General features: G+C 42.1%; 1 protein-coding gene and 1 pseudogene across 1 annotated transcript; both read right to left on the reverse strand.

Moving 5' to 3' along the window:
- Nucleotides 1-4237: 4237 nt before the first annotated feature.
- LOC124966147 (zinc finger protein 189-like) lies at nucleotides 4238-6166 on the reverse strand (annotated as a pseudogene).
- A 6513-nt stretch (nucleotides 6167-12679) lies between these two features.
- On the reverse strand, nucleotides 12680-18976 carry LOC124966465 (insulin growth factor-like family member 4). Its single transcript, XM_047527721.1, has 5 exons — nucleotides 18899-18976; nucleotides 18493-18543; nucleotides 18151-18410; nucleotides 17903-17969; nucleotides 12680-12876 (listed from the first exon to the last, which is right to left on the reverse strand). Exons 1-4 carry the CDS (start codon nucleotides 18915-18917, stop codon nucleotides 17916-17918), a joined length of 384 nt encoding a protein of 127 aa, XP_047383677.1. The 5' UTR covers nucleotides 18918-18976; the 3' UTR covers nucleotides 12680-12876; nucleotides 17903-17915.
- Between the last annotated feature and the right edge of the window lie 5521 nt (nucleotides 18977-24497).

Consider the following 24497-nt stretch of genomic DNA (forward strand, 5'->3'; position numbering starts at 1 on the left):
CCAGTTAGAATGGTCCACATGGGCCTAGGTGACCTAGAGTTGTCATGTCAGTGAGGACTTGAAAGTCTGATGTCATCCTGCTGTCAGTCAAAAGTCAAGTAGTGGACCTGGGCAGGACTCTCTGGAAATGTCTCTGGGATTCCCAGTAAAACTGTAATGCAGGAGAGGCACGCTGTCCCTCCTCTCTGGGAGGACCCACTCTCTTCCTTGAGAGTGTCCATTTTCCTAAACCTTCAACAAACTCAGACCTGTCACTCTGAGGGACATGTCTGAAATCTTTCTGACTTGATCACGCTGCCTCAGTTTTATTGTTACAGGCCCTACCTCTGTAACAATACCTGCAGGTACCTGAGCAAGTAGATTTCAGGTCATGGAAGGTGGGTGGTGATTCTGAGCTAACTATGGTCTGGGTAGGGAGCTCCTTTCTCAAAATGTAGCCACATTCACATGCAAAATGAATAAATGTCACATTTCTTTTCCTCTTTCTGATCAGTTGTCCTTTGCACAGGGAAACCATCCAGTTTGTACTCTGACTTTCTGGAGGATTCAAACAGGAATTAAGGCTTCAGTTGATCATAGATTTTGGTGCCCATAGCCACTATGGGGACAGATATGAGGATTTTACATATTAAGCCCCAAGTTTTCAATCTTTGGATAATTTCATTAACATTGGTGATTGAAATAAGTTGGAAATAATCTAGAGTTTATGTATTACATTAATATTTTTATATTATACTTATCATAACATAATTATATTTGTCATTACATAATTGCATTATATATGCCACAGATAATTTTTTATAGGTGTTCCACAACAGGGGCAAAGGGACAAAATTTAATTAGCAAATTAGACTTCCTTAGTGTTCCTTCTCTTAGTGGTTATATCTCTGTATCCCTGAAGGATTGGTCCATTTAACCTGAAGGATGATAAAATGGAGAATATGGCCAGAATATATTCTCTTTCAGATTGGCCTTTAGTTTCCAGGGCAGGGAATTCTGCAGACTTTCCCTGGTAAGGTAGACTATATAGCAGCTCATAGTAAATATAAGGGCTGGATTGTCAAAGCATTACAAAAAAGAAAAAATACAGAAAACACAAATCAAAGTCTCCCTATGTCGGAAGTTAGGTAGATTAGTGGGTTTCAAATTAATTCAGAACAAACGTGTCTCTGACACAGCTTTCTGTGAGATTTGTCAGGTACTCCTTATGAAAACCCTTCCTTTAAAATCTCCCCATTTTACTTACTCTTAGCAGGACTGACATGAATGTACATTTAAAGTTACATTAAAAAACCAAGGCACAGTGGTACACACCTGTAATCCCAGTGACTCGGGAGGCTGAGACAGGAGGATCACAAGTTCAAAGTCAGTCTCAGCATCTTAGGCTCTAAGAAACTTGGAGAGACCCTGTCTCTAAATAAAAAATAAATAAAAAGGGCTGGGAATGTGGCTCAGTGGTTAAACACTCCTGAACTCAATCTCCAGTACTAAAAAACAAACAAGAAAACAAAAAACCCAAAGCTACCATTGTCCTTTTTTCTTTTTCTTTTTCTTTAGTGTCCATGTATGACTGTGCTTTGGTTATACTCCCCTGCCAGGTATTTAAGATCAATTTGGACAAAATTGACTTTTTTTCTATATGTTGTTAAGAGTCTGCTGAGATTTGTCAGGGATCACACTTGGGATCATGTGAGAAGCCTCTTGGCTCCTTGAGTTTTCTCCTACCGGTTGTGCCATCTGATAGAATGGATCAGGGTCTTGCTGCCCACGTATAGCTTCCCTTGGAAGCATCAGGGACCTTTCCCTTTCCAAGGATCCTCCTCTAAGTAGAATGTTCATGGTGGGATTTCTGTTCTCTAAGGTCTTTGCCATCAGAGTGATCAGGAAGTTGGGTGACTCACTGAGGTTGGGAGTTGCAGGATCCTTAGAAGGGTTCCATCATTCCATGAATCTTGACTGATCTTAAGGGCAAGAATCAAAATATTGACTATTTTTTCTGTAGCCATTTTACTTCTTTGACTTTGGTCTTCAACTTTTGGTTTTAAACATCCAGCAGGCCAGTTTTACCAGTCTTCAAGTTATGAGTATCGGTTTTACACTTCAATGTCTATAATTTTATATTTACCCCTTCCATTTAATTGAGGTCAGTATTAGTACTGAAAGTCAGTCTTATATCCTGTCTGTCCTATAGCTGATGGCTTATTGTCTCATATTAACTCAGATTGTTCTATTAGAAACAGTTTTTCTGCAAAACACTAATAGGCAATAGTAATAAAGTTCCATAAGGAAAATACAAAATGAATTTAACAAGAACGAAAAACATTCAGTTTGCGTAATATTTCCAACAGGTTATATTTCTTTCCTGTGTGCATTTTTAACACTGGTGCCAAGTCATATTCCATTTTTTTATCTTATATGTGAATGCCAACATGAATCCAAGAAATATGCTACTGCTACTACCTAGTGGTTGAAGTAGAAAACAATCATACAATAGAGAAACCCAGTGATGGTACAAACTGTCTGAAAAAAGATGGGTATAACTGAAAGTAAATTTGGGGGTATTGAGAGACAAGAGAATATTTCTGAATCTTTGGCTTAAGGGACAGTTGAGAAAAGTTAAGCATACTTTTCAGATAACATGAGCATATTGGGATTATGCACATTCATACTTGTATGAGTTCAATGAAGAAAACTCCCCTCTCTGTCAAAAGACTCATCTCGCAGGTTGATTTAGCAGCCTAAAGTGGGCCCAGTGAGACATGTTCTAGACGTCTCTTAATTCTGTCCACCTACAAGTCCATCCACCTCTCCATCTCATAAGATTCAGTTCCATGATTTTTTTCCTGTACATCTTTCCCAACTCTCTTCTGCTCCAAAATACAGTACTTATAGAATTCCCCCCACTCTGTGCCTGGACCTGTGCTGGATGACATTCTGGCTTTTCAGCCCTACAATACCTTTGTGTAGACATGATTTATACTGTCACTGTGTGGTGGAAGCTCTCAGGTTATTCGTTGAACAAACTGTCCCAAATAGTGGCTGGACACAGCATCAGTAACATCATCACCTCTTAACAGTTCTCAGGACACAGCCCATCAAGTGGTTCTCAGGGGTCTTGGGGTCTCATGTCACTACAGAGAACTGGTGACTGAGGCTGTCACCACTGAAGCTCACTAAGTTGCTCTCCAATCTGATGCCCTTTCAGGGTTATTGTGCAGATTAGCCCAACAAACGACCATAGAATACAGCACAAGGACCATTATCTTGTGTCAACCTGTAGGTGGAGCTTCCAACACACACTGTGATGCAAGATGTGTAGCAAGAGCCCCCTCCCAGTGAGACCAACTCTCATTTCTTACTTTTTATTTTCATACTGGAGTTTGAACCCAGGGACACATTACCACTGAGACACATCCCCTCCATTTATTTTTATTTTGAGACAAACTCTTGCCAAATTATAGAGGATCTCAGTAATTGTTGAAGCTGACCTCAAACCTGTGTTCCTCCTGCCTCAGCCTCCGGATATGTGGAATTACAGGGTGCACCACTGCACCTGCCTCTTATACTGAATTTTGTAGACCAAGCTACACATGTCCTTTGGGCCTATGTGACCATCACAGTCCTTTTAGTACAAACCGTCCATCTTTGTAATGATCATGAATTCTGCCTGATAATACATGACATTTATTTTATTTTAACCCAGGGTGGTTTCAAAGAAACGGTATTGAGATAAGATCAATTGAGGCCAACTGACCACGAATAAAGGCTAAGATCTGTTGTCAACCTCTCTCCAACACCTCCAAGAACTTGGATAAACACGTTTAATGTAAACCATTAGGATCCTGCTATCCAGAGGCATCAATGGAAATGGACCCTTCACAGTAACCGACTTGTCTCATTTTTTTGTTTGTTTGTTTGTTTTGGTCAGTTTCCATAAATGTTACAGTATTGTTCAACTATTGGGTCAAGGACGAGTTTAAAATATCCAAGACCCAGTCGTAAGTCATGTTCATAGTGTCGTCCAAGTTCTCCATGGGTTTTCAAGCCGTCCTCCCCGCAGTGAACACTAGGTGGCTAGAGAGGCTGCTCTGGGGAGGAAGGGGCGCAGGCCCCGAGTGTGCAGGCATGTACAACAGTGCTCGAGCAGACACACAGGGACGACCGAGCATGGCTGCCAATATTTTGATGCTGTCATGTAAAGAAATTGCTACTGTAGTCGTGTAGGTAAAACAAGTCGCTAAATAGGAGAAATATGGCAATCAAAGTCTTCATCACAAGCACCACATTCATGGATTTCTTGGGTTTTCACCTCTGCATGGATCTTCTGGGTTGACAAGGCTGTGCTGTTGACTGAAACTTTTGTCACACTTCTCACACTTGTCAGGTTTCTCTCCTGTGTGTGTTCTCTGGTGTGGAACCAGACTGAGTTCTGGCTAAGGGCCTTTACACATTCCATATGTTTATGGGGCTTATTACCTGTGTGAACACCTTGAGGTTGAATAAGATCACAAAGCTGACTGAAGCTTTTGCCACACTGTCTGCTTAGATAGCATCTCTCACCAGTGTGGATTCTTGGGTGTTCTGTGAGAAATGAACTCTGACTAAAGCTTTTCCCACAAGCAGTACACAGATAGGGCTTTTCGCCAATGTGGATTCTTTGATGCTGTACCAGATGAGCGCTAACACTTAAAGTTTTTCCCACATTCATCACATTTGTTAGATTTTTCCTTAGGGTAGATCTCTAGCTGTATAATGAGACTGCAATTTGGATCAAAAGTGTCCTTAATTTACGTGTATGAATAAGTCTTCTCTTTGGTTTTGATTCTCTGATGCTGAATAAGACCTGAGCTTCTACTAAAGGCTTTTCCACACTCCTCACATTTAAGAGGTTTGTCTCCTGTGTGAAGTCTCTGATGATGAGTAAGATTGCAAAGCTGACTGAAACTTTTCCCACACTCTGCACTGATGAGGCCATTCAACAGTATGGATCCTCTGATGTTCAATAAGGAATGAGCTCTGACTGAAGCTTTTCCCACATTCTTTACAAAGAAAAGGTTTCTCACCAGTGTGGATATTTTGGTGTTGTATAAGCTATGTACTGAATCTAAAGGCTTTCCCACATTCACCACATTTATGGGGTCTCTCCCTAGTGTGAATTCTCTGAAGTTCACTGAGCAATGAATTTTGGCTAAAGCTTTTCTTACATTTGATATAGTGATAGGGTTTGTCTCTGATGCTCAATAAGGTGTGGGATTTCTCACCTGTATGAATCCTCTGATGTTTAACAAGACTCCTTCTCTGGCTGAAGCTCTGTTTGCATTGATTACACTGGTAGGGTCTTTCTTCAGTGTGGATTCTCTTATGTCTAGTAAGGGTTGAGCTCACCCTAAAGGTTTTTCCACAGTGAATGAACTCATAGGGCCTTTCCCCAGTGTGAATTCTCTGATGTTCAATAGCAAATGAACTGCAGCTGAAACTCTTCCCATGTTCATTGCACCGAAAATGTTTCTCACCAGTATAGACCCTTTGATGTTGAATGAAATGGGCTTTGTGAACAAAACCCTTTCCACATTCTTCACATTTATGGCAGTTTTCTTCTGACTTTTGTTTCTTATGGAGAGTATTAGTGTTTCCTCTGATTATTTTCTGTTCCTGGGTCAAAGATTCTTGTGGTATTTCCCATAAGAAAATTCCTGTCTGTTTACCTAAACTTCCAACAAGTTCAAAGTTTCTGTACCCATGGAATCCTGGTCAATTTCACTTTTGATTCTTGTAACTATTACACACTGTGGCTCCATTTATTCCTCAATTTCTTTAATTTCTTGTTTTTCAGTTGGTTCTTCATCCTTATATCTATTCAAAACATCCAGTGAGACCAGGTGCCCATAATTCTCCATCATGACATCTTTATAGAGGCTTCTCTGAGCTGGGCTCAGAAAATTCCACTCCTCCCTGTCCTGCTCCAATTCTCTATTTGCATTCACTTCTGATTCCATTCCATTCCATTCCATTCCATTCCATTCCATTCCATTCCATTCCATTCAATTCTATCAGGTTTTTAAAGCATCTACCTTGGGTCCAGGCACTGTGCCAGGTGCAGAAGACACAGAAGAAGGTAAAATATGGTTCCTTACTTTGGATCCAGTGGGGAGCTTGAGGAGGCCATTCTCCTGGCCAGAGAAGAGTGGTGGTCTGGAAAGGAAAGGCTCTGCTGAGGTCTAGCCAGCTGGTGGACATTAGGCCCAATGGAGACAAGGTTCCCTGGCTGGGTTGGCCAGGTCTTCCTCAGTCCCTGAGTGGTCACTACCCCAGTGGCATATAAGACATGCTCCCTGACTGTCCCCCCAACCTTGAATTCCCTCCCCTGCCTGGCTGCACAGTCTTTTGGAAACTGAGTACTTTGTGTTGGCAAGAGTGGCTAATCCAACCAGCAGGCCTCAATACATGATTGCTCACAGTTTGAGGATCACAGGAAACTTTAGGTATTTTGTGTTGTTAAGAGCAACTAGTCTAACTGGCAGGTCTCAAGGGATGTCACCAACAGCCTTGAGTCTCAGCCACGGCCTGTGTGGGGTAGGGAATAAGTAAGCCTTGGAGGTGTGGACCAGCTGGAAAGAAAAGTAGTATTAAGAAATAAACACAGAAGATGAGAAATACTTTTTTTTAAAGTGGGGGCATTAATGGGTGGAATAGACCTGCTGGGTATGATTCTAACAAACAGAAAATCCCATGAATGCTTTATTTAGAATGAAATGCACCAAAGGAATTTATGGTGAGGAGGGGTTCTTCAAGGTATAAGAAGTGAGAAGTCTAGGGGTGGTTGACTTGACTGGGGACTCATCACTTGTGCAGTAATTCTTCCTCCTCCAGGCAGTTGGCTCCAAGAGACTAGTTGGGGCATTGGTATCTCTCTCCACCTCCTGGGAATTGCATTTGAACCTAGAGCTGTCAGAGACAATAACTTCCTCAGAATCACAGACTTCTCTTTGAGCAGGACATCTGTCAAAGCAACAGAGCAATCTCAGACGGGTGAAATTGCACCAAGAGTTCTCCAAAGGGCCTACCTCTGCTTTAGAGTTGGCACAGACATGCCCACAGTTCACTCCTGGCTTCCAACATTTGAGGTCCATAGGGGATGGAGGGACACTTCAATCTGCTTCAGATAATGGAGAAATGCCAACGGACACCTTCCCATTTATTTGTCTTTTAGTTAGGTAACTCTCCATCTGGCACAAGCACTCATACACTGGGATTCCTTTGATTCTCAAACGCCGGGGGAAAACATTTTTCTGTAGTCAAGTCTGATTCAAATACAAGTTGGAACACAGAGAGCGATGGCCCAAGGAAAGGATAAACTATAGTACCATTTTATAGTTAGACTTGCATGAACAGAGTTGCTCAAACCAATTTAAGACCAAGGAAAAGAGGTGTAACTTTTAAAAAAAGTATCATTTAAAAGGCATGTTTTAAAAATACCTTTGTTTTATTAGTTTATTTATTCATTGAATCATTGATTTACATGCAGTGCTGAGGATCAAACCCAGAGCCTCACACATGCTAGGCAAGCAAGCACTTACCACTGAGCCACAATGCCAGCCAAGAGGTGTCACTTTTAAATCCAAACTGCTATAAACTTTCTTGTACGCTGGGATTCTGCTTTCTCAATATGGTCCTACCTAAATGCTATAAAAAGGGGAGAGACAAAGGGAAAGGGCCGACTTCAACCCAAAAGTGTACTCTGATCTGATAAAGATCTACCACATGCTCCTTTAAAGAGCCATTATGACTGTTTCCTCTTTTAAGAAAATCCTCTTTTTTTTAGCTCAGTGTTTCTATTTGCCTTTGGTTCTGTGCACCTAAATTAATCATTTTCTTATCAGTTTTTTCAGAAATATTGTTTTGTGTTAACTGGAGTTTGCTTTTTTTTTTTTTAAATAGTGGGGATGGTGGAAGTGAATTTGACCCCCATGGAGGTCAGGAGGCCATCTGAATTCTTGACTTCAGTGTCTATCAAGGCTGAAAGACTCTACTCTAATATTCCCCATTTCCCAGGTCCTCCCTCTGTTTAAGTCATAATGTAAAAATCTGTGACAGATTACTTTCTAAAGGGTTAAACTTGATAGACACTGTGTAATTTTTTTGTCTCCTACCTGTGGAGATTCAGTACCTGGTAAAAAGCTACTAAACCTTTGTTTCCTGTCTGTTTTATGTACATTTTTGCCTACTTATCATGTTTGCACACATGCTTGTAGCATATATTGTTTATATGGTACCAGAATTGACTTATTGATACATTAGTGCACACAGATGAAGAAAAGTGGATCCAAATGCCTTTTAGTTTATGTGAAACTTTGATCAAATTATCAATTTAAATTGGTAAAAGTAAAGATATCTTTGAAATTAGTAAAACACTTTTTTCTAGGTGGTCAGTTAATTAAGAAAGTTTCAGTTTCTGCAAAATGTTTAAGGTGGAATGTCCATTGCTTTGAAGAATTTTTCTTTGGCAGGAATAACTAGGCTTGTCTGATATCTTGGTTTTCATAGGTAACATACAATTCTTAATGAAACCTTTCTAAGTAAGTATATGTTAAAAGAGACCTCTACTGCTCATTAAGATAATTTCTTGTGTCTGTTAGGTTTTATTAGGAAAATCCCAAGTCTTAAAAGAATGAAGGTTTATACCTGTTTTAAGGTCTTTTAAATAATTACTCCATAAATGATTAAATAAGCAACCATTATTTTAGTTTATTACAATATAGTCGACACCCTAGATATATGTGACTATATGTCTACATTATATGTGTATATATATATATATACACACACACACACACATATATATATATATATATATATATATATATTTAGTTGTAGAGAGACATAATGCCTTTATTTTATTTATTGATTTTTATGTGGTGCTGAGGATCGAAGCCAGTGTCACATGTGTGCTAGTCAAGTGCTCTACCACCAAGCCCCAGCCCTATGCACTGCCATTTCAAAACCTGGTTTATATGTGGTTGCTTTGAGTGACTTTATATCTGTTGCCTATTAGTGTTATGCATTTAGGTGTACTACTCCTAAGAAAACAAGCTGAGTATAGACAATAAACCATCACCTACAGGAGAGAGAGAGATGCCTGTCTTTCTTCCAGTACTAAATACTGACTTCCAGTACCAAAATTCAAAACCCATTACCCCCCCGCCCCCACTTTAAGATGGGTGAAACTGCCCTTCTGGATGTTTAAAATTAACTTGGAGACCAAAATCAAGGCTGTAAAAGGGCTAAGAAAAGACAGCCAATATTTTGGCCCTTGCCCTCTAAGGTCAGTCAGAACTTGGGTAATGATAGGACTTCACTAAGGGCCCTGCGACTCTGAGTCACCCAACCTGCCGATAAGGAGGCTCAAGAGGACCCTAGAAAACAGGAAGCCAACCAGTCCATTCTGCAAAGAGGAGGGTCAGTGGAAAGAGAAGGATCCCTGATGCTTCCAAGGGAAGCCACATATGGTCAGCAAGACCCCCATCCATCCTGGCAGATGGTATGACTTGTAGAGGAAAGATGAAGGAGCCAAGAGGCCTCTCACGAGTTCCCAAGAGTGATCTCTGAGGAATCTCAGCTGACTTTTAAGAGTAGATAGAAACAAGGTCAATTTTGGCCAACTTGGTCCTAAACACCTGGCAGGAGGGTGTAACCTAAAGCACAGTCATACAAGGAAGACAATTTTTTTTTGTAACTTTAGACATAAACTTGTGTCAGTTCTCAGAAAAGTAAGCATAACTGGGAGGTTATAAAGGTGTCCTTATAATTACCTGAAAGTCTCTGCCAGAGTCACAAGTTTCTTCTAAGTCAACTAGTCAACTCAAGATGTACAAATCTTTCTTTTTCCTTTTTTTTCTGGGTACTGGAGATTGGACTCAGGGGCACTTGACCAATGAACCACAACCCCAGTCCTATGTTGTATTTAATTAGAGACAGGGTCTGAGTTGCTTAGTGCCTTGCTTTTGCTGAGGCTGGCTTTGAACTTGCAATCCTCCTGTCCCAGCCTCACAAGCTGGTGGGATTATGGGTGTGTGTCACCACACTGGCAGAGCCTACAAATCTAACTTCCTACATAGATAAACTCAATCTGAGTTTCACTGGTATGATGATTTAACCCCAACAAGTTCTCCTTTAAAAGATGTAATATGACACGTGAAAGCTCTAACCTACTTTTCCAAGGAAGCCCTACCTGATGAGGCTGAAGGAAATCCCTCTACCAAACAGGTGACACTAATGATAAAGCTGTTTTTACAAGTATCAGGTGGTAAAGATTAGATATATTTACTGCTCTAATGGATACCTAAGACATTACACAAACTAAAGGTTTGTATGTTTCTAACAACTTCGCTAATTTTTCTGAAGTCTTAAATGGCCTCCACTCATAAATTGGTGATATATTAGACCCCACCTTAAACCTTAATAATCTACTCATCTTCATGGTTTTCAGGGACTGGCTAACAAATTGCTTTTGTGCTAGTTCTTTACAGAAAATGTGTTACTGTCTTGCTTATTGCTGTCTTAATACGATCTCTTCCCTATGTATACCCTATCTGGTCATCTGCCAACTGCCACCATGGATCTCTGGACTGCCCTGATGTGTGAGATGCCCAAGCTACAAATAGCCTTACAAATGGAATCCAAATCCAAGCTCCCACCCCACTGGGGGCCCTTAGGTAGGCCTCTGTAAGAAGACCCTAAGTCCTGTTCCCTGCCAACAATCCTTTTCAGTTTGAAGCAGCCAGTTAGGAAAATGTTATAAACACTTCTTCAGAGTGGGGAATGACATGGCTCCCAGGCCACCAAGTTGTGCAGCCAGTCCACTGGTCTCTGCTGAGAGCAGCAGCAGAGTGCAGGAGGGGTGGAGCAGCAGAGCAGCAGCCCAGGGATGCTGGAGCATGGCCTGTGGCCACATGGAGGCCACCATGCCAGCACAGGCCTAAGACCCTGCAGGCCAGTACCGAGGTGAACCAAGACACACTGACCCGTGAGGACACTGATGCAGGAACCCCCTCCATGCACTGTTGCAGCTCTGGAACTCCTAAGCATGCACGATCCACTGACTGCAATCTCCAGCAGGAAGATTTTCCTGAGGCAGCAGGAAAATGGAACCCTGAATGGGATTGCAGGGCTAATCAATAGCATTTAGTACTTTTCCAAAACCTAATTAGTATAGTTTTGGGCCAAATGTTGATTAGTGCAAGTTTGGAACAGTAACATTGACCCAAGTGCTATATAAACCCCTAGACTAACACACTCAAATGCAAAGCCCTCTTGGGTCCCCTCCTACCCTGCTGGACTTCTGTTCCTCTTCTTCAATAAATCCTCTCTTATACTCACTCATCCTGGTCTGTGCATTTCATTCTTTGAAACCCCAAAACAAGAATCCAAAAAGAAGAAATGGATGGTGAGTTGCTGGAATGTGCTGCAACATTAGAGGGCATGGCCTGTCATTAAGAGCTGCGACACTTCTCAGCTGCAGAGGTCTGGAGCTTCTGCAGATGCCACCTGCCAGCAGAAGTAGAGCAACTCTGGTTTTGCTACTACCAGTAAGGAAGATAGTTTTAAAATGAAATTTTCCCTATAATTGGAGGTACAGAAATGAAGTAAGTAATCTTTTCTTAAAATTCTTTTTTTCTTTCTTCCTTCCTTTCTTTTTCTTCCTTCCTTCCTTTCTTCATTCCTTCTTTCCTTCCTTACTTTCTTTTATTTTTAAAGATTGCATTTTGATTCATTGTACACAAATGGGATACATCATTTCATTTCTATGGTTGTGCATGACGTAGATTTACACCGCTTGTGTAATCACACATGTACATAGGGCAATGATGTCTGTCTCAGTACACCATTTTTCATACCCTCCTCCCTCTCATTTTCCTCTATGGAATCTAAAGTTCCTCCCTTCTTCTCTCACCTCCAGGACCCCTGGTGTAACTATGTTGTCCAGGTTGACCTGAATTCAAGGGCCCAAGCAATTCTCCTTCCTCACCCTTCCAAGTAGCTGGGACTATGGCTATGGGCACCCCAATGCTTGACTTGCAAATAGTATTTAAAATTACATACAAATTATGAAACCATTTTTGGTTTCTTGCTTGATCTTCACATATTACAGTAGATTTGAGATTAAACATCAAAATACCAATATTGGTTTCATATACATGTAAGTTTTGCATGTAGTATTATGTTTCTAAGCTAAACAAGAGTAAAATGAAAAGACTTTGCCACTCTGAACAGGAGAAGCATAATAAAGTTATTCTTAATCTAACAAAAAATGAAAGACAACTGCTACAGTGTTCTTTTCCACTATGTTTATAGAAGAAAAAGAACTAACATGTTTGTCCATAATGTTAATATAATAGTCTGAAAAGAAAACTCCCGTATCAGTAGTTGAAGAGGGGTGGATTAAAACTTGTTTTATGTGCTACATTGGAAAAACTCTCATTGCATCATATAATAGTTCACTGAGTCAATTTAACACTGAGGTAAGTGTACAGACAAAAGTACAATATATATTCATTCTAATTTTTTTGGATTGGAGAAGAAGAGGTAAAAAGTCAAAACAATACGAAAATGAAAAGAGCAAGGAAGCATTAGGATGAGCAAAAATATATCAACAGAGATACAGTGAGTTATCATCCTCAGAAACTGGTTAAATATGTTTATTAGAAAGATCCCAATTGAGCTTGGCATGATGGGACATGTCTGTCATCCCAGGGACTCAGGAGGCTGAAGCAAGAGGACCACAAGTTTAAGGTCAGCCTCAAAAATTTAGCAAAAGAAAAAGAAAGGGCCGGGGACATGGTTCAATGGTTAAGCACCCCTGGGATCAATCTGTGGTGCCCAGAACAAAACAAAAGAAAACAAAACAACAATAAAAACCGAAACACAATTGGATATGCACATTTGTAGCAAATGAAGGATTAAAGCTTCTATAATAATGGAAAACATGCCAGTCCACAGAATTTAAGAGCAACATTTTTATCAGGTAAAATTCAAGGATATAACAAAATAGATATTTCTGGGACAGTTTCATAATGTTCCCCAGGTTGTCCTTGAAATCCTGGGCTCAAGAAATCCTCCTGTCCCAGCCTCCAAGTAGCTGGGACTATAGGTATGCAGCATTGTGTCTGACCCTAACAAAATATTTCATGTTTGCTAAACATACATTATAGGATGTCCATTTAAGAAACATTATGTAAGAAATAATATGACATTCATGCAAAAAATGCTCTGTATCTTGACATGAGTGGTAGTTTTACTGATGTTAACAATGTACATATGTTTTAAAACACTATTCCTTTAAAATTAGTGCATGTACATGGTATGCCTTTACTCTATGTACAAACAGAGAAACAACATGTATCCCATTTGTTTACAATAAAAAAAAGTTATTGAGTAATTTTTCAATTAAAGAGAAAACATCTAGCATAAGAAAAAAATTTACCATAGAGTTGTCATTCTGTAAAATAATCTCAGTAGCCCCAGTCATATAATTGAAAAGATAATTCCAAATATTAAATGTAAATATTTTTTGGTGATTTTTCATTTTTTGTATGTCAAAAATTAAGATTTTTGAAAGTCTACATTTTGATGACACAATATATTTGTACAGATGTAAGATAGAAAAAAAATTCTTAGCCAGCTATTGTGGTGCACACCTAAAATCCCAGCAGCTCAGGAGGCTAAAGCAGGAAGATCAAAGCCCTCAATACAGCAAGACCCTGTATCAAAGGCAAACAAACAAACAAAACAAAAGACAAAGCAAAACAAAACAAAGTAATGGATTGGGGATTTGGCTCAGTGCTTAAGTGTCCTTCGGTTACATACCTAATAAAAGAAAAAAAAAACAAAGAAAAAAGAAAAAAAAATGATAATTCCAAAAAATGTTGCTGGAACCAATGGCACATGCCTGTAATCCCAACAGCTTGGAAGACTGAGGCAGGAGAATCGTGAGTTCAAAGCCAGTCTCAGCAATTTAGCAAGGACCTAAGTAACTCAGTGAGACCCTGTCTCTAAATAAAATACAAAAAAAGGGATGGGGTTGTTACCCACTAGTTAAGTGCCCCTGAATTCACTCCCTAGTACAAAAAAATTATATTTTTTATATAAAAATTGAATTATAAAATTTTTATAATTTTTAAAAGAAATTTATAATCCAAGATATAACATGAATTAAATATTTTTACAGCAGATAAATTGGTGGAGGGAAACCTTGTCACTGCCTGACAGAATGTCTTTCCCAGCCCACCCCTTTTTCTTCTCTGACAGCATCCATGCGGGTGCTGTGGTTTGAATGTGATTTTCCTTCCAAGGGCTCAGGGATTGAAAACTTGGTCCTCAGTGTAAGACTGTTAAGAGGTGGTGGAACCTTTAGGAGGTGGGGTGTGGAGAGCGGTGACCCACAATGAGAGAGCAGTGCCTGGGATTAGGGGTCTCTGATGACCTCATGGCTGTGGCGTGCCTGCTACTTGGGAATGTTTCAGAGCAAGGGCACAGGATGCTCAACTGCTGTGTCAACACTCCGCCCAAAGAGGCTCTGCGCAAGAACCTTATCAGCTTCGACCTTGATCTCAGGCACATAGCTCCCAGGGATAGAAGAATTCTCATGCTAGACAACCACAACATTTCACCAGCTCTGCTACTCCTGAGCTTGCCTTCTTAACAGTAACTTTAAACAATGGACCCCCTTGAGCTCTACAAAAACCTCCTAACATTGCACATTGCAACTGTGGAAAAGCTGTATAGATGTTTCTAGTTTCTGTAACTTTCCTGAGTACAAAGAATAATGGTTGCATAGTCTTTAACCTGATAATGAGACATATATAAATAAAGATTGCTGGCGTGACTCTTTACATCTGCTTCTCCACCAGAGAGCAGCACTCCACTTGATCCCAGCTATTTATTGTCACAATCTCTGAGTCTTTCTTTTCTAATCCCTCATCACCCATCACCCCTCACTGGCACTGTGAGTTTGGCAGTGTAGGACATGGCAGTGGGGCCTAGGGTGAGGTCTCTGGATTATTGGGGTGTGCCATTGGAAGGGGTGGATGTAGTTTTCATGGGACCCCAGCTGTGCTTTGGTTTCCTGTCTAGGATGTGATCTCTCCTGTCACATGCCCTCCTGTCATTGTGATGCACCATGAGGTCTACACCAGAGGCAATCAGATGCTGGTGCCATGACCTCAAGCCTCCAGAACTGTGAGCCACATGAGCCTCTTTTCTTTATACATTAAAAGCCTCAGGGATGTTGCTATAGTAACAGAAATATGGATGAAGACAAGGGGGATTTGGAGTACCTTCTTGCAGGCAGGTGAGTTGAAAGGTTTTCCACTGACCTTTGCTGAAGTTTGGCTGGAATAAAGTCATTATTGTCCAAAAATTGTATGTCTTGTTAGACTTCCCTTGTCCTGGTCCTTTGGCTAGAGGGAGGACTTTTGGACATGCCTTATTGGTGTTCTTCCATTACTCTTTCTGGGTTGTTGACGTTTTCAGTTCTGAGTCTTGAACCTATGATGTGAAAGAAAGTCCAGGAACTCACCAACACATTGTCCTTTGGACCTGAGGACTCCAGTCTGCCTTTTTCACTCCACCATTCACAGTCTTATCTTTGTTTTACAATAGTCAGGGCTTTTAGATTTACCTAGCAGGAAGAGCAGGAAAAATGGTCTACTCCATTGAAGCATAACTTTCCCTACTATGTTTTGTTAGTAATAAAATAATTAAAAAGAAATATCCCCAACATCTTAGTGTCTTTAAAATTTTAAATCAATACATAAAATTACACACATATATAGATTACTCTGTGGTGTTTAAATACATGAACGACTGTATGATGTTCAAATGAAGGTAATTGTGTTATCTCTTTTTCCTGAATTTTTTGAACTAAGCTCACCCATTTTGCACTAGGCCCTGCAAATTATGTCGAAGACTCTGTCTACCTTCTCCAAATGTTCCCTAGAACATAAAACCCCCTAACCTTGGAAAGAACTTTCCCTGGACGCAAGAACTCAAGGTTCCCATTACATTAGAGTGAGAATCCTGGAAAGTTGTGCTCAGGTTGGAACCCCTGTTTCCCACCATGGGTGTCAGGAGGCCTAGACTCTGCCCATCCCAGTCTTCTGGAACCCCCAGTCCTATCAGGCTGTAGCAAGCTATGCCATTGGCCTGAAATTTGCTGCTTGCCCAAGTATCAGATGAGTTGAGGTTTCCTTGAGGATTGTGTGATTGACTTGACAGGTGTTAGATGGGCTCTGCTATGGTTTGGTTATGATTTTTTCCCCCAAAAGCTTATGGACTGAAGGTTTGGTCTCCAGTGTAAAAGTACTAAGGATGGTAGAACCTTTAAGAAGAGGAGTCTACCCAGATGTGATTAAGCCATGGGGGAAAGCATCCTGGGAAGGGATCCATGCCTGTCCTGCAGAAACAGCTTAGGTATTATGGGACTAGGTTGGCTACTTGAACCAAGTTCAGCTCTGTTGTCTTTCTCTCTTGCTTCCTCTTTCACCGTGTGACCTCTCTTCTGCACACACCACTAACCACTATAGTATATGCGCCATCTGTGATGTCATCCACCATGGTGAGCTAGAAGACCTCACCTAAGACTGAGCAGATAGGGCTTCCTGGTCTTGAGCTTTGGACCTCCAAAATTGTGAGCTAAAATACTCTTTTCTTTTTAATGTACCCCGTCTCAGGTATTTTGTTTCATCATCACAAAACAGACTAAGACAGGCTGCAAAGAAGAGCAACTGGGAAGGCTCCAGGTAATTTCTTCTTTTAAGGTATATATGGGATTGATTTTCTGGGGGAGCCCGAATTGAAGATGTAGATAATTCACAAATTAAACACCTCTCTCCATCAAAATTTCCTCTATGAACCCAATACCTTCTTATTTAATAGTGAGGATTTGTTACTTTTATACAGCATCACCAAGGTGGGAATTCCCAGAAGAAAATAAAAGAATAATTTTGTTCCAATAAATTAAGTTTTGTTACTAGAATTTTGTGGTTTAATAAAATTACAATTAAAAAAAAGTCCATAATGAAGCCAATACCACTTCAAAAAACACATGCTTTCTGTTTTCATCTCAGGAAATTTAAGGGTGTAAGAAGTGCTATAGGGCTGGGCCAGTGTTGCACACCTGTAATCCCAGCTGCTTGGGAAGCTGAGGCAGGAAGATCATGAGTTCAAAGCCAGCCTCAGGAAAAGTGAGACCCTGTCTCTAAATGAAATGCAAAACTAGGGCTGCAGATGTGACTCAGTGTTTGAGTGCCCCTGAGTTCAATCCCCAGTACCTGGCTCTGATAAAAAGAAGAAATATAGTTGTCTTGTTCTGTTTTCTGTTGCTATAATAAAATGCCCTAGATTGAATAATGTATAAGGAAAGAAGTTTATTCTGACTCATGGTTCTGGAGTCTGGAAAGTTCAAGATCACATGGTAACATCTCACTAGGGCCCCATGCCACTCAACTCCCCGTGGAAGGTACAAGTGCAGTGGGTGCAGTGAGAGTAGAAAGAGCATGAGGAGCAGCCTTGTTATAACAACCTGCTCTCAAGGTAATGAATCTGGAGAGAAGAACTCACTCCTACCAGATGGCACTAAGACATTAATGACGGCTCTGCCCCTGTGATCTCAACACTCCCACTTACTCCCAACCTCCCCCAGCTCTAGGAGTCACTCCAGCATTGAAGAATTAAGATTACCAGGCTGGGAATATAGCCCAGTTGATAAAGTGCTTAAGACCCTGGGTTCAATCCCCAGCACCATGCCTCCCCCCAAAATAAATTAGCATTCTACCACATGAACTTGGAGGACTCACTCAAACCATAGCAATAATTAAAAACCTCAGCATGACTGATTACTAGATACCAGATTCTGCTCCTCAGGCTTGTCCAGATGAAGTTGGATCTGACCAAGGGCTGGTTGGGTGGTATTCCTGCATAAAGAGAAAGGGAGACAGCAGAGAGGCAGGGGTGAGGTGAAGGGACAAGAGACAGAGGGAATTAGGGGAGTCACATTCTTATTCAGGGATGGGAGATGGAATCTCAACAGGGGCTGCAACCAAGCTCTGTCCCTTCCTGCCCCTCCTTCAGTCTGGCCTGGAATCACAGGCTTACCTGGGCACAAATCCTGGAGATGGGGGAGGACCTGCAGTCAGGCTTCATGCCTGGGACCTTGAATGTCACCACTGCCTGATTCTGAGAGTCCTGGGACTCCAGGCAGCAGTGCTGGAAGCAGGGATAGAAGATGCAGTTGGGGACACACAGCTGGGTTGCATTCAGGGGCAGGATGGTGTCATTGTCACAGCACTGCTCCAAGGGGTCGTAGGTCTGGTCCCCACACCTGGGCGCTGGCTGGCACAGCCATGGGCCAGTATCTGGAAGAGTCAGAGCTGGGTGGGCTCCAAGGGCCAGTGTAGGACCACCCACCAGTGGCACCTCCTCACCCCCTGTCCTCACCTGTGAATCCCTCTGAGTCTGACCTCAGGAGTCCAACAACGAAGACAGAAACTGAGAATAGAGGGAAATGAATGTGATGCTGGGAGTGTAGCCAGGTCATACTCAAGGGTCCCAGGGTGATGTCACTGAGCTGCTTCTTCTTGGGTTGCCGGTAATGACTGAGTGGATTTTAGGTCCTGGGATCTGTGCTGGCAGGTGAGGAAATGCAGGGAGGGGTCTGGGAAGAGTGAAGCCTCTGAAATTTGCAGGTGGGGAAAGAGGATGCAGAGCAGTCAGGGAAGACAGTGGGGTGATCACCAGGTAGGAAGCTGAGAACTGAATACAGAGGAGAGAACTGAGTTCGAGGTTCAGAGGGACAAAGGGGTGAGAGAACACTCAGGCTCACTTGGGGCTGGAGCCTCCTTACCAAAGATTCTGAGCAGCATGGTTCTGGTTAGGCTGCGGAGTAGAGGGAGACAGAGCAGCAGCACAACCGTCTGGGACCTTGATCTGTGGCTTATAAAGGGTTATGGAAACAGCTAGGGAGGAATCTGAAGGGGGCCCCGCCCATCTCATATTATCCAGATGCAGTGCTGTCCCTGGGGAGGGTTGGGCACAAAGCATCTGCATGTAAGAAACACCCACAGATGAAAGCACATACCAGTTTTCAAGCTGATTACCACATGCTACCCTGGAAAGTGCCCTTTTTTTCATTGCTGCTCAGGGAGCTGAGTTTTGTGTGCAAACCCCCATCTACCACTGGCTGTTTCTAGGCTTCCCATTCTCTCCACGCTGTAAGTTTCAAGGCATCTCAGTCCTGCATCTCAGTCTATCTCCCCTCATGAAATGTGAAGAATTCTTCATGTATTAAGGAGGAATTATGGAGTTTCAGCAAGGACTAGAGGAACAAGAGAGTCTTGGAAGAACAAAAAAGGAACAGAGTTATAACTCTGTTCTGACCTATAGGTCAGAACTCTGGGATTCCCAGAGCAGAGGGAAGGGCAGTGACTTTATCTGTACAATTCCTTGTCCTAGAAATGCCCCATCCATGTTTAATACCATTATTTTATTGTCACCATCGCTATTATATATGTGATAAGTATTATGTGTGTGAGGAGCTGTCACTTGGAGTGTTCTGACAGTGTGACCCTCCCCACCTTGATTTCCAGGGATTTCCTCTGAGTCACAGTGGAAAGGCTGAGAGGGTGGAGGAGGAGTCAGGCAGAAACTTTAGAGTCACAAATGGCCTTTTCAACATCAGGGAGATTCCTGTTCCTCCTCCTTCTCTCTAAACTGCATGTGCAGTACTTGAGTTATCTGCCACACATGTGGCCTTGCCAACTCTCCTTATGTGTCTGTATGGGTGTCAGATTCTCCCCATGCCTTCTCCTGGCCCCTGCACCCCAACAGGAGTGCTGCTTGTAAAGACCACCCTCATCCCACTGCCGCACACTGGTTTATACAAAACTGCTCTGGGAATACAGATCATTTCCATCTTAGCTAATTAATTTGATGCCACATTCATAACTCTGAGCAGCAACCCAGAAATTCAAGACCCCATGAAAGGGAAATCCTGGGTGAACAAAACTATGGAGGAAAATAATAAGGTGACCAGTAGAAGAATCAATCTCTATAACTGAAACATCTGAAAATCTCATGGACTCTACTGTGAAGCAAAAATCAGGGCTGATAGATTCTTCCAGAAAACAAAAAACAGAAAACAAAGGACAATAAAAGCATTGTTTTTTTTGAATCAGACACTTCTATTACTTGCATAGACAGAGCAAGGTGAGTCACAGGTGCCAGCTCCCTATGTCCCTTGCCCAGGATGACAATCAATCAATGGGGCCAAAAATCAATGGGAAACAAGAAAATCAGAGACTGTGGCCAGGCCATGAACACCTGCTGCAGCTACACAACTTCATAGCCTGCCGCTCTCTCCTCAGGGGGCTGCGCTGGAGAGCCTCAGACATCATCATACCCGCTGGCGGGTGGCCAGCAGAGGCCTCCTTGTGGCAACCTCTTTAGAGAGATGAAAATGACAATGAACGTGCAGCAGCTCTCGTGCCCTCATGGCTCAGGTGGAGACATGCAGGACGACCAGGGAACAAGGGGAGTCATTGCCCTAAAACCACAGAAAATCTCCTGGAACTGATCACTGAAATGAGGGTGGATGAAAGATGCAAAGTCAGTACCCAAACTCAGGAATTCTCTACCCTAGCTTGAACAACTGGAAACTGACATTTGAAAAACAGTACCAGGTACAACCCCCCATGAAATACTCAGGTCTGAGTCTGTTAAAACACACAGAGGATGTGTGGGTGAAGGAGCACCTATGACTGATGCCAGAAATCAAACATGAACTAAATGTTAAATGTTATGACTTAGAAGACTCAAGGGAAATTGAATTAAGAATAAGCAGGGGGTTTCAAGAATGCGGACTAGAGGGCGGCTGCATTTCATGTTGCTCCAGGATGCAGGATTCAAAAGAGGAGATAGTGAGAGACTTGGGACCAACTCAAAGCCGCTGGGTGAGTCTCTCCCATTGGGGAGGCGTCCCAGATGGGGTGGTAGTCCTGGAACGCAGGGAACTTTGTGAAGTAGAGTTGCCCGGCGAGATGCCCCTCCCCCCGCTGGAGCGATAAACACGGACAACTTGGAACATCGAAGAGGTGGCTGCTTAGCACAGCACTAGGACTCAGAGAAACCACTGGGGCTCTGGGCGGCTGCCTGAGGAGGAGCTGCGTGGCGAGCTGTTTGGACTCAGAGCAATTGCTTCTGAACACCGGGGGGCTGCCTGGAGGAAGAGGAGGAGCGCAGCGGGTCGCTTGGTCTAGGAGTGACTGCATCAGAGCTACAGGCGGTTGCCAGAGGAGGAGCTGTGCGGCGAGCTGTTTGGACTCAGAACGATCGCTCCTGAACACTGGGGGGCAGCCTGGAGGAAGAGGAGGAACGTGGCAGGTCACTTGGTCTAGGAGTGACTGCATCAGAGCTCCGGGTGGCTGATCAGAGGAGGAGGTGAGTGGTGAGTTGTTTGGACTCAAAGCGACCGCTCCTGAATACCGGTGGCCTGCCCGGAGGAGGAGCGCGGTGGATCGCTTGGTCTCCGAGCGACTGCTCCTGAACACCCAGGGGGCTACCCCGAGGAGGAGGAGGAGGAACTGGGCGGGTCACTTGGACTTGGAGTGACTGCCTAGGGTTACGGGCGGTTGGCGGGAGGAAGAGACGCGAAGTGAGTTGCTTGGACTCCTAGTGACTGCGTCGGAACACCGGGTGGCTGTCCGAGGAAGAGGTGTGTGGCGGGTCTCTGGGACTCGGAGCTATTGTACAGGGCTCCAGGTGGCGGCTCAGAGGAGGGGCTGCATAGCCAGGTGATTAGGTGAAGAGCAGGGTCCCAGGACCTAGGCAGCTTCTTGGTGGAGGAGCCGCACAGAGACACGCTTAGGGGCGGAGCGAAGGTTCCAGGACTGCGGGCAGATTCTCTGAGGAGAGGCAGCCTAAGGAGACATGTCTGCAAAGGGTGAAGCTCCCAGGCCCAGGAGGTAGGTCCAGGCCCCTGGGAACATAGCAGAGGAAGGTAGTCCAGCCCAGGCGGTAGTTGTGGATTGAGGGGAACTTCTAGGAGGGGAACTGAGCAGCAAGACCTCCCCACTGGGTGAGTCTTCCCTGCCGGGTGAGGTTTTCCCACAAGCACGGTAAAACCAGAGACACAGGCACAAACAGGCCTTGCCTCAGCCCGCAGCCTAGTTCCTCTTTGGATGATCATTTGTCAACAAGTAGAGGCACCTCTGCCCACTATCAGGAAATACACCCCACCTGAGGGTCACCACCCCTAGAGAGGCAGCTTCCACATTATCAATTTCCTCCAAGACTTCAGGCTACTGAAGGATGAGAGGGGATATATTAGCAATCTTCAGGGACATTATAAGTCAATAGAGGAAATCTGCAATATCTTAATGATCCACGGATTCCTGAACAATATGAGAAAACAAGGGAAGAAAATGCCCCAAACAAATCTAGATGTTACATCAATAAAATCCAATGACAGCATGGCAGAAGAAATGACAGAAAGGGAGTTCAGAATGTACATAATTAAAGTGATCAGGCAAACAAATGATGAGATGAAAGAGCAAATTCAGGCATTGAATGATGAGATGAAAGAGCAAATGCAGGCATTGAATGATCGCACCAATCGACAGTTAAAAGAGCAAATACAGGAAACAAAAGATCATTTCAATAAAGAGTTAGAGATATTGAAAAAAAACCAAACAGAAATCCTTGAAATGAAGGAAACAATAAACCAAATTAAGAACTCCATAGAAAGCATAACCAATAGGATAGAACATCTGGAAGACAGAACCTCAGATATTGAAGACAAAATATTTAACCTTGAAAACAAAGTTGAACAAACAGAGAAGATGGTAAGAAATAATGAACAGAATCTCCAAGAATTATGGGATATCATGAAAAGGTCAAATTTGAGAATTATTGGGGTTGAGGAAGGCTTAGAGAAACAAACCAAAGGAATGAACAATCTATTCAATGAAATAATATCAGAAAATTTCCCAAATCTGAAGAATGAAATGGAAAATCAAGTCCAAGAGGCTTATAGGACTCCAAATACCCAAAATTACAACAGACCCACACCAAGGCACATTATAATGAAAATACCTAACATACAAAATAAAGACAGAATTTTAAAGGCTGTGAGAGAAAAGAACCAAATTACATTCAGGGGGAAACCAATACGGATATCAGCAGATTTTTCAAACCAGATCCTAAAAGCTAGAAGCTCTGAAAGAAAATGGATGCCAACCAAGAATCTTATACCTAGAAAAACTTACCTTCAAATTTGACGATGAAATAAAATCATTCCACGATAAACAAAAGCTAAAAGAATTTACAAAAAGAAAGCCAGCATTACAGAACATTCTCAGCAAAATATTCCATGAGGAAGAGATAAATATAAAGAAGCAAATCAGCAAAGGGAGGAATTATCTTAAAGGAACTGTCAAATAAAGGAGGAACCAAGTCATGTCAAAAAATAAATAAATAAATAAAATTTAAAAAATGAACCAAATGACCGGTAATACAAATCACAGCTCAATAATAACCCTGAATGCTAATGACCTGAATTCATTAATCAAAAGACATAGACTGGCAGATTGGATTAAAAAGAAAGATCCAACAATATGTTGCCTGCAAGATACTCACCGCATAGAAAGAGATACCCATAGACTAAAGGTGAAAGGATGGGGAAAATCATACCATGCACACGGACTCAGCAAAAAAGCTGGAGTATCCATCCTCATTTCAGATAATGTGGACTTCAAGCCAAAGTTAGTCAGAAGGGATAAAGAAGGACATTTCATACTGCTTAAGGGAAGCATAAATCAGCAAGATATAACAATCATAAACATCTATGCCCCAAACAGTGGCTCATCAATATATGTCAAACAAATCCTTCTCAATCTCAGAAACCAAATAGACCATAACACAATAACACTAGGTGATTTTAACACGCCTCTCTCACCACTGGGCAGATCTTCCAAACAAAAATTGAACAAAGAAACCATAGATCTCAATAACACAATCAATAATTTAGACTTAACAGACATTTATAGAATATACCATCCAACCAAGAGTGAATACACTTTCTTCTCAGCAGCACATGGATCCTTTTCGAAAATGAACCATATATTATGCCACAAAGCTAATGTTAGCAAATACAAAAAGATAGAGACACTACCTTGTATTCTATCAGATCATAATGGATTGAAGTTAGAAATAAATAAAAGAGTAAAAAACAGAATCTACTCCAACACCTGGAGATTAAACAATATGCTACTATATGATGAATGGATAACAGAAGATATTAGGGAGGAAATTAAAAAATTCTTAGAGGTAAATGAGAACAAAGAAACATCATATTAAAATCTCTGGGACACTATGAAAGCAGTACTTAGAGGAAAATTTATTTCATGGAATGCATTTAATAAAAGAAGTAAAACTCAACAAATAAATCA

The sequence above is a fragment of the Sciurus carolinensis genome, chromosome 16, assembly GCF_902686445.1.
Source record: "Sciurus carolinensis chromosome 16, mSciCar1.2, whole genome shotgun sequence".
Classification (NCBI taxonomy): domain Eukaryota; kingdom Metazoa; phylum Chordata; class Mammalia; order Rodentia; family Sciuridae; genus Sciurus; species Sciurus carolinensis.

Excerpts from the sequence above, each read along its gene's own strand:
- LOC124966465 (XM_047527721.1), bottom strand. Across the intron at positions 18,411-18,492 it reads AGACTCAGAGGGATTCACAG|ATACTGGCCCATGGCTGTGC; the intron begins GTGAGGACAGGG and ends TGACTCTTCCAG. Across the intron at positions 17,970-18,150 it reads TCTCCAGGATTTGTGCCCAG|GAATACCACCCAACCAGCCC; the intron begins GTAAGCCTGTGA and ends CTCTTTATGCAG.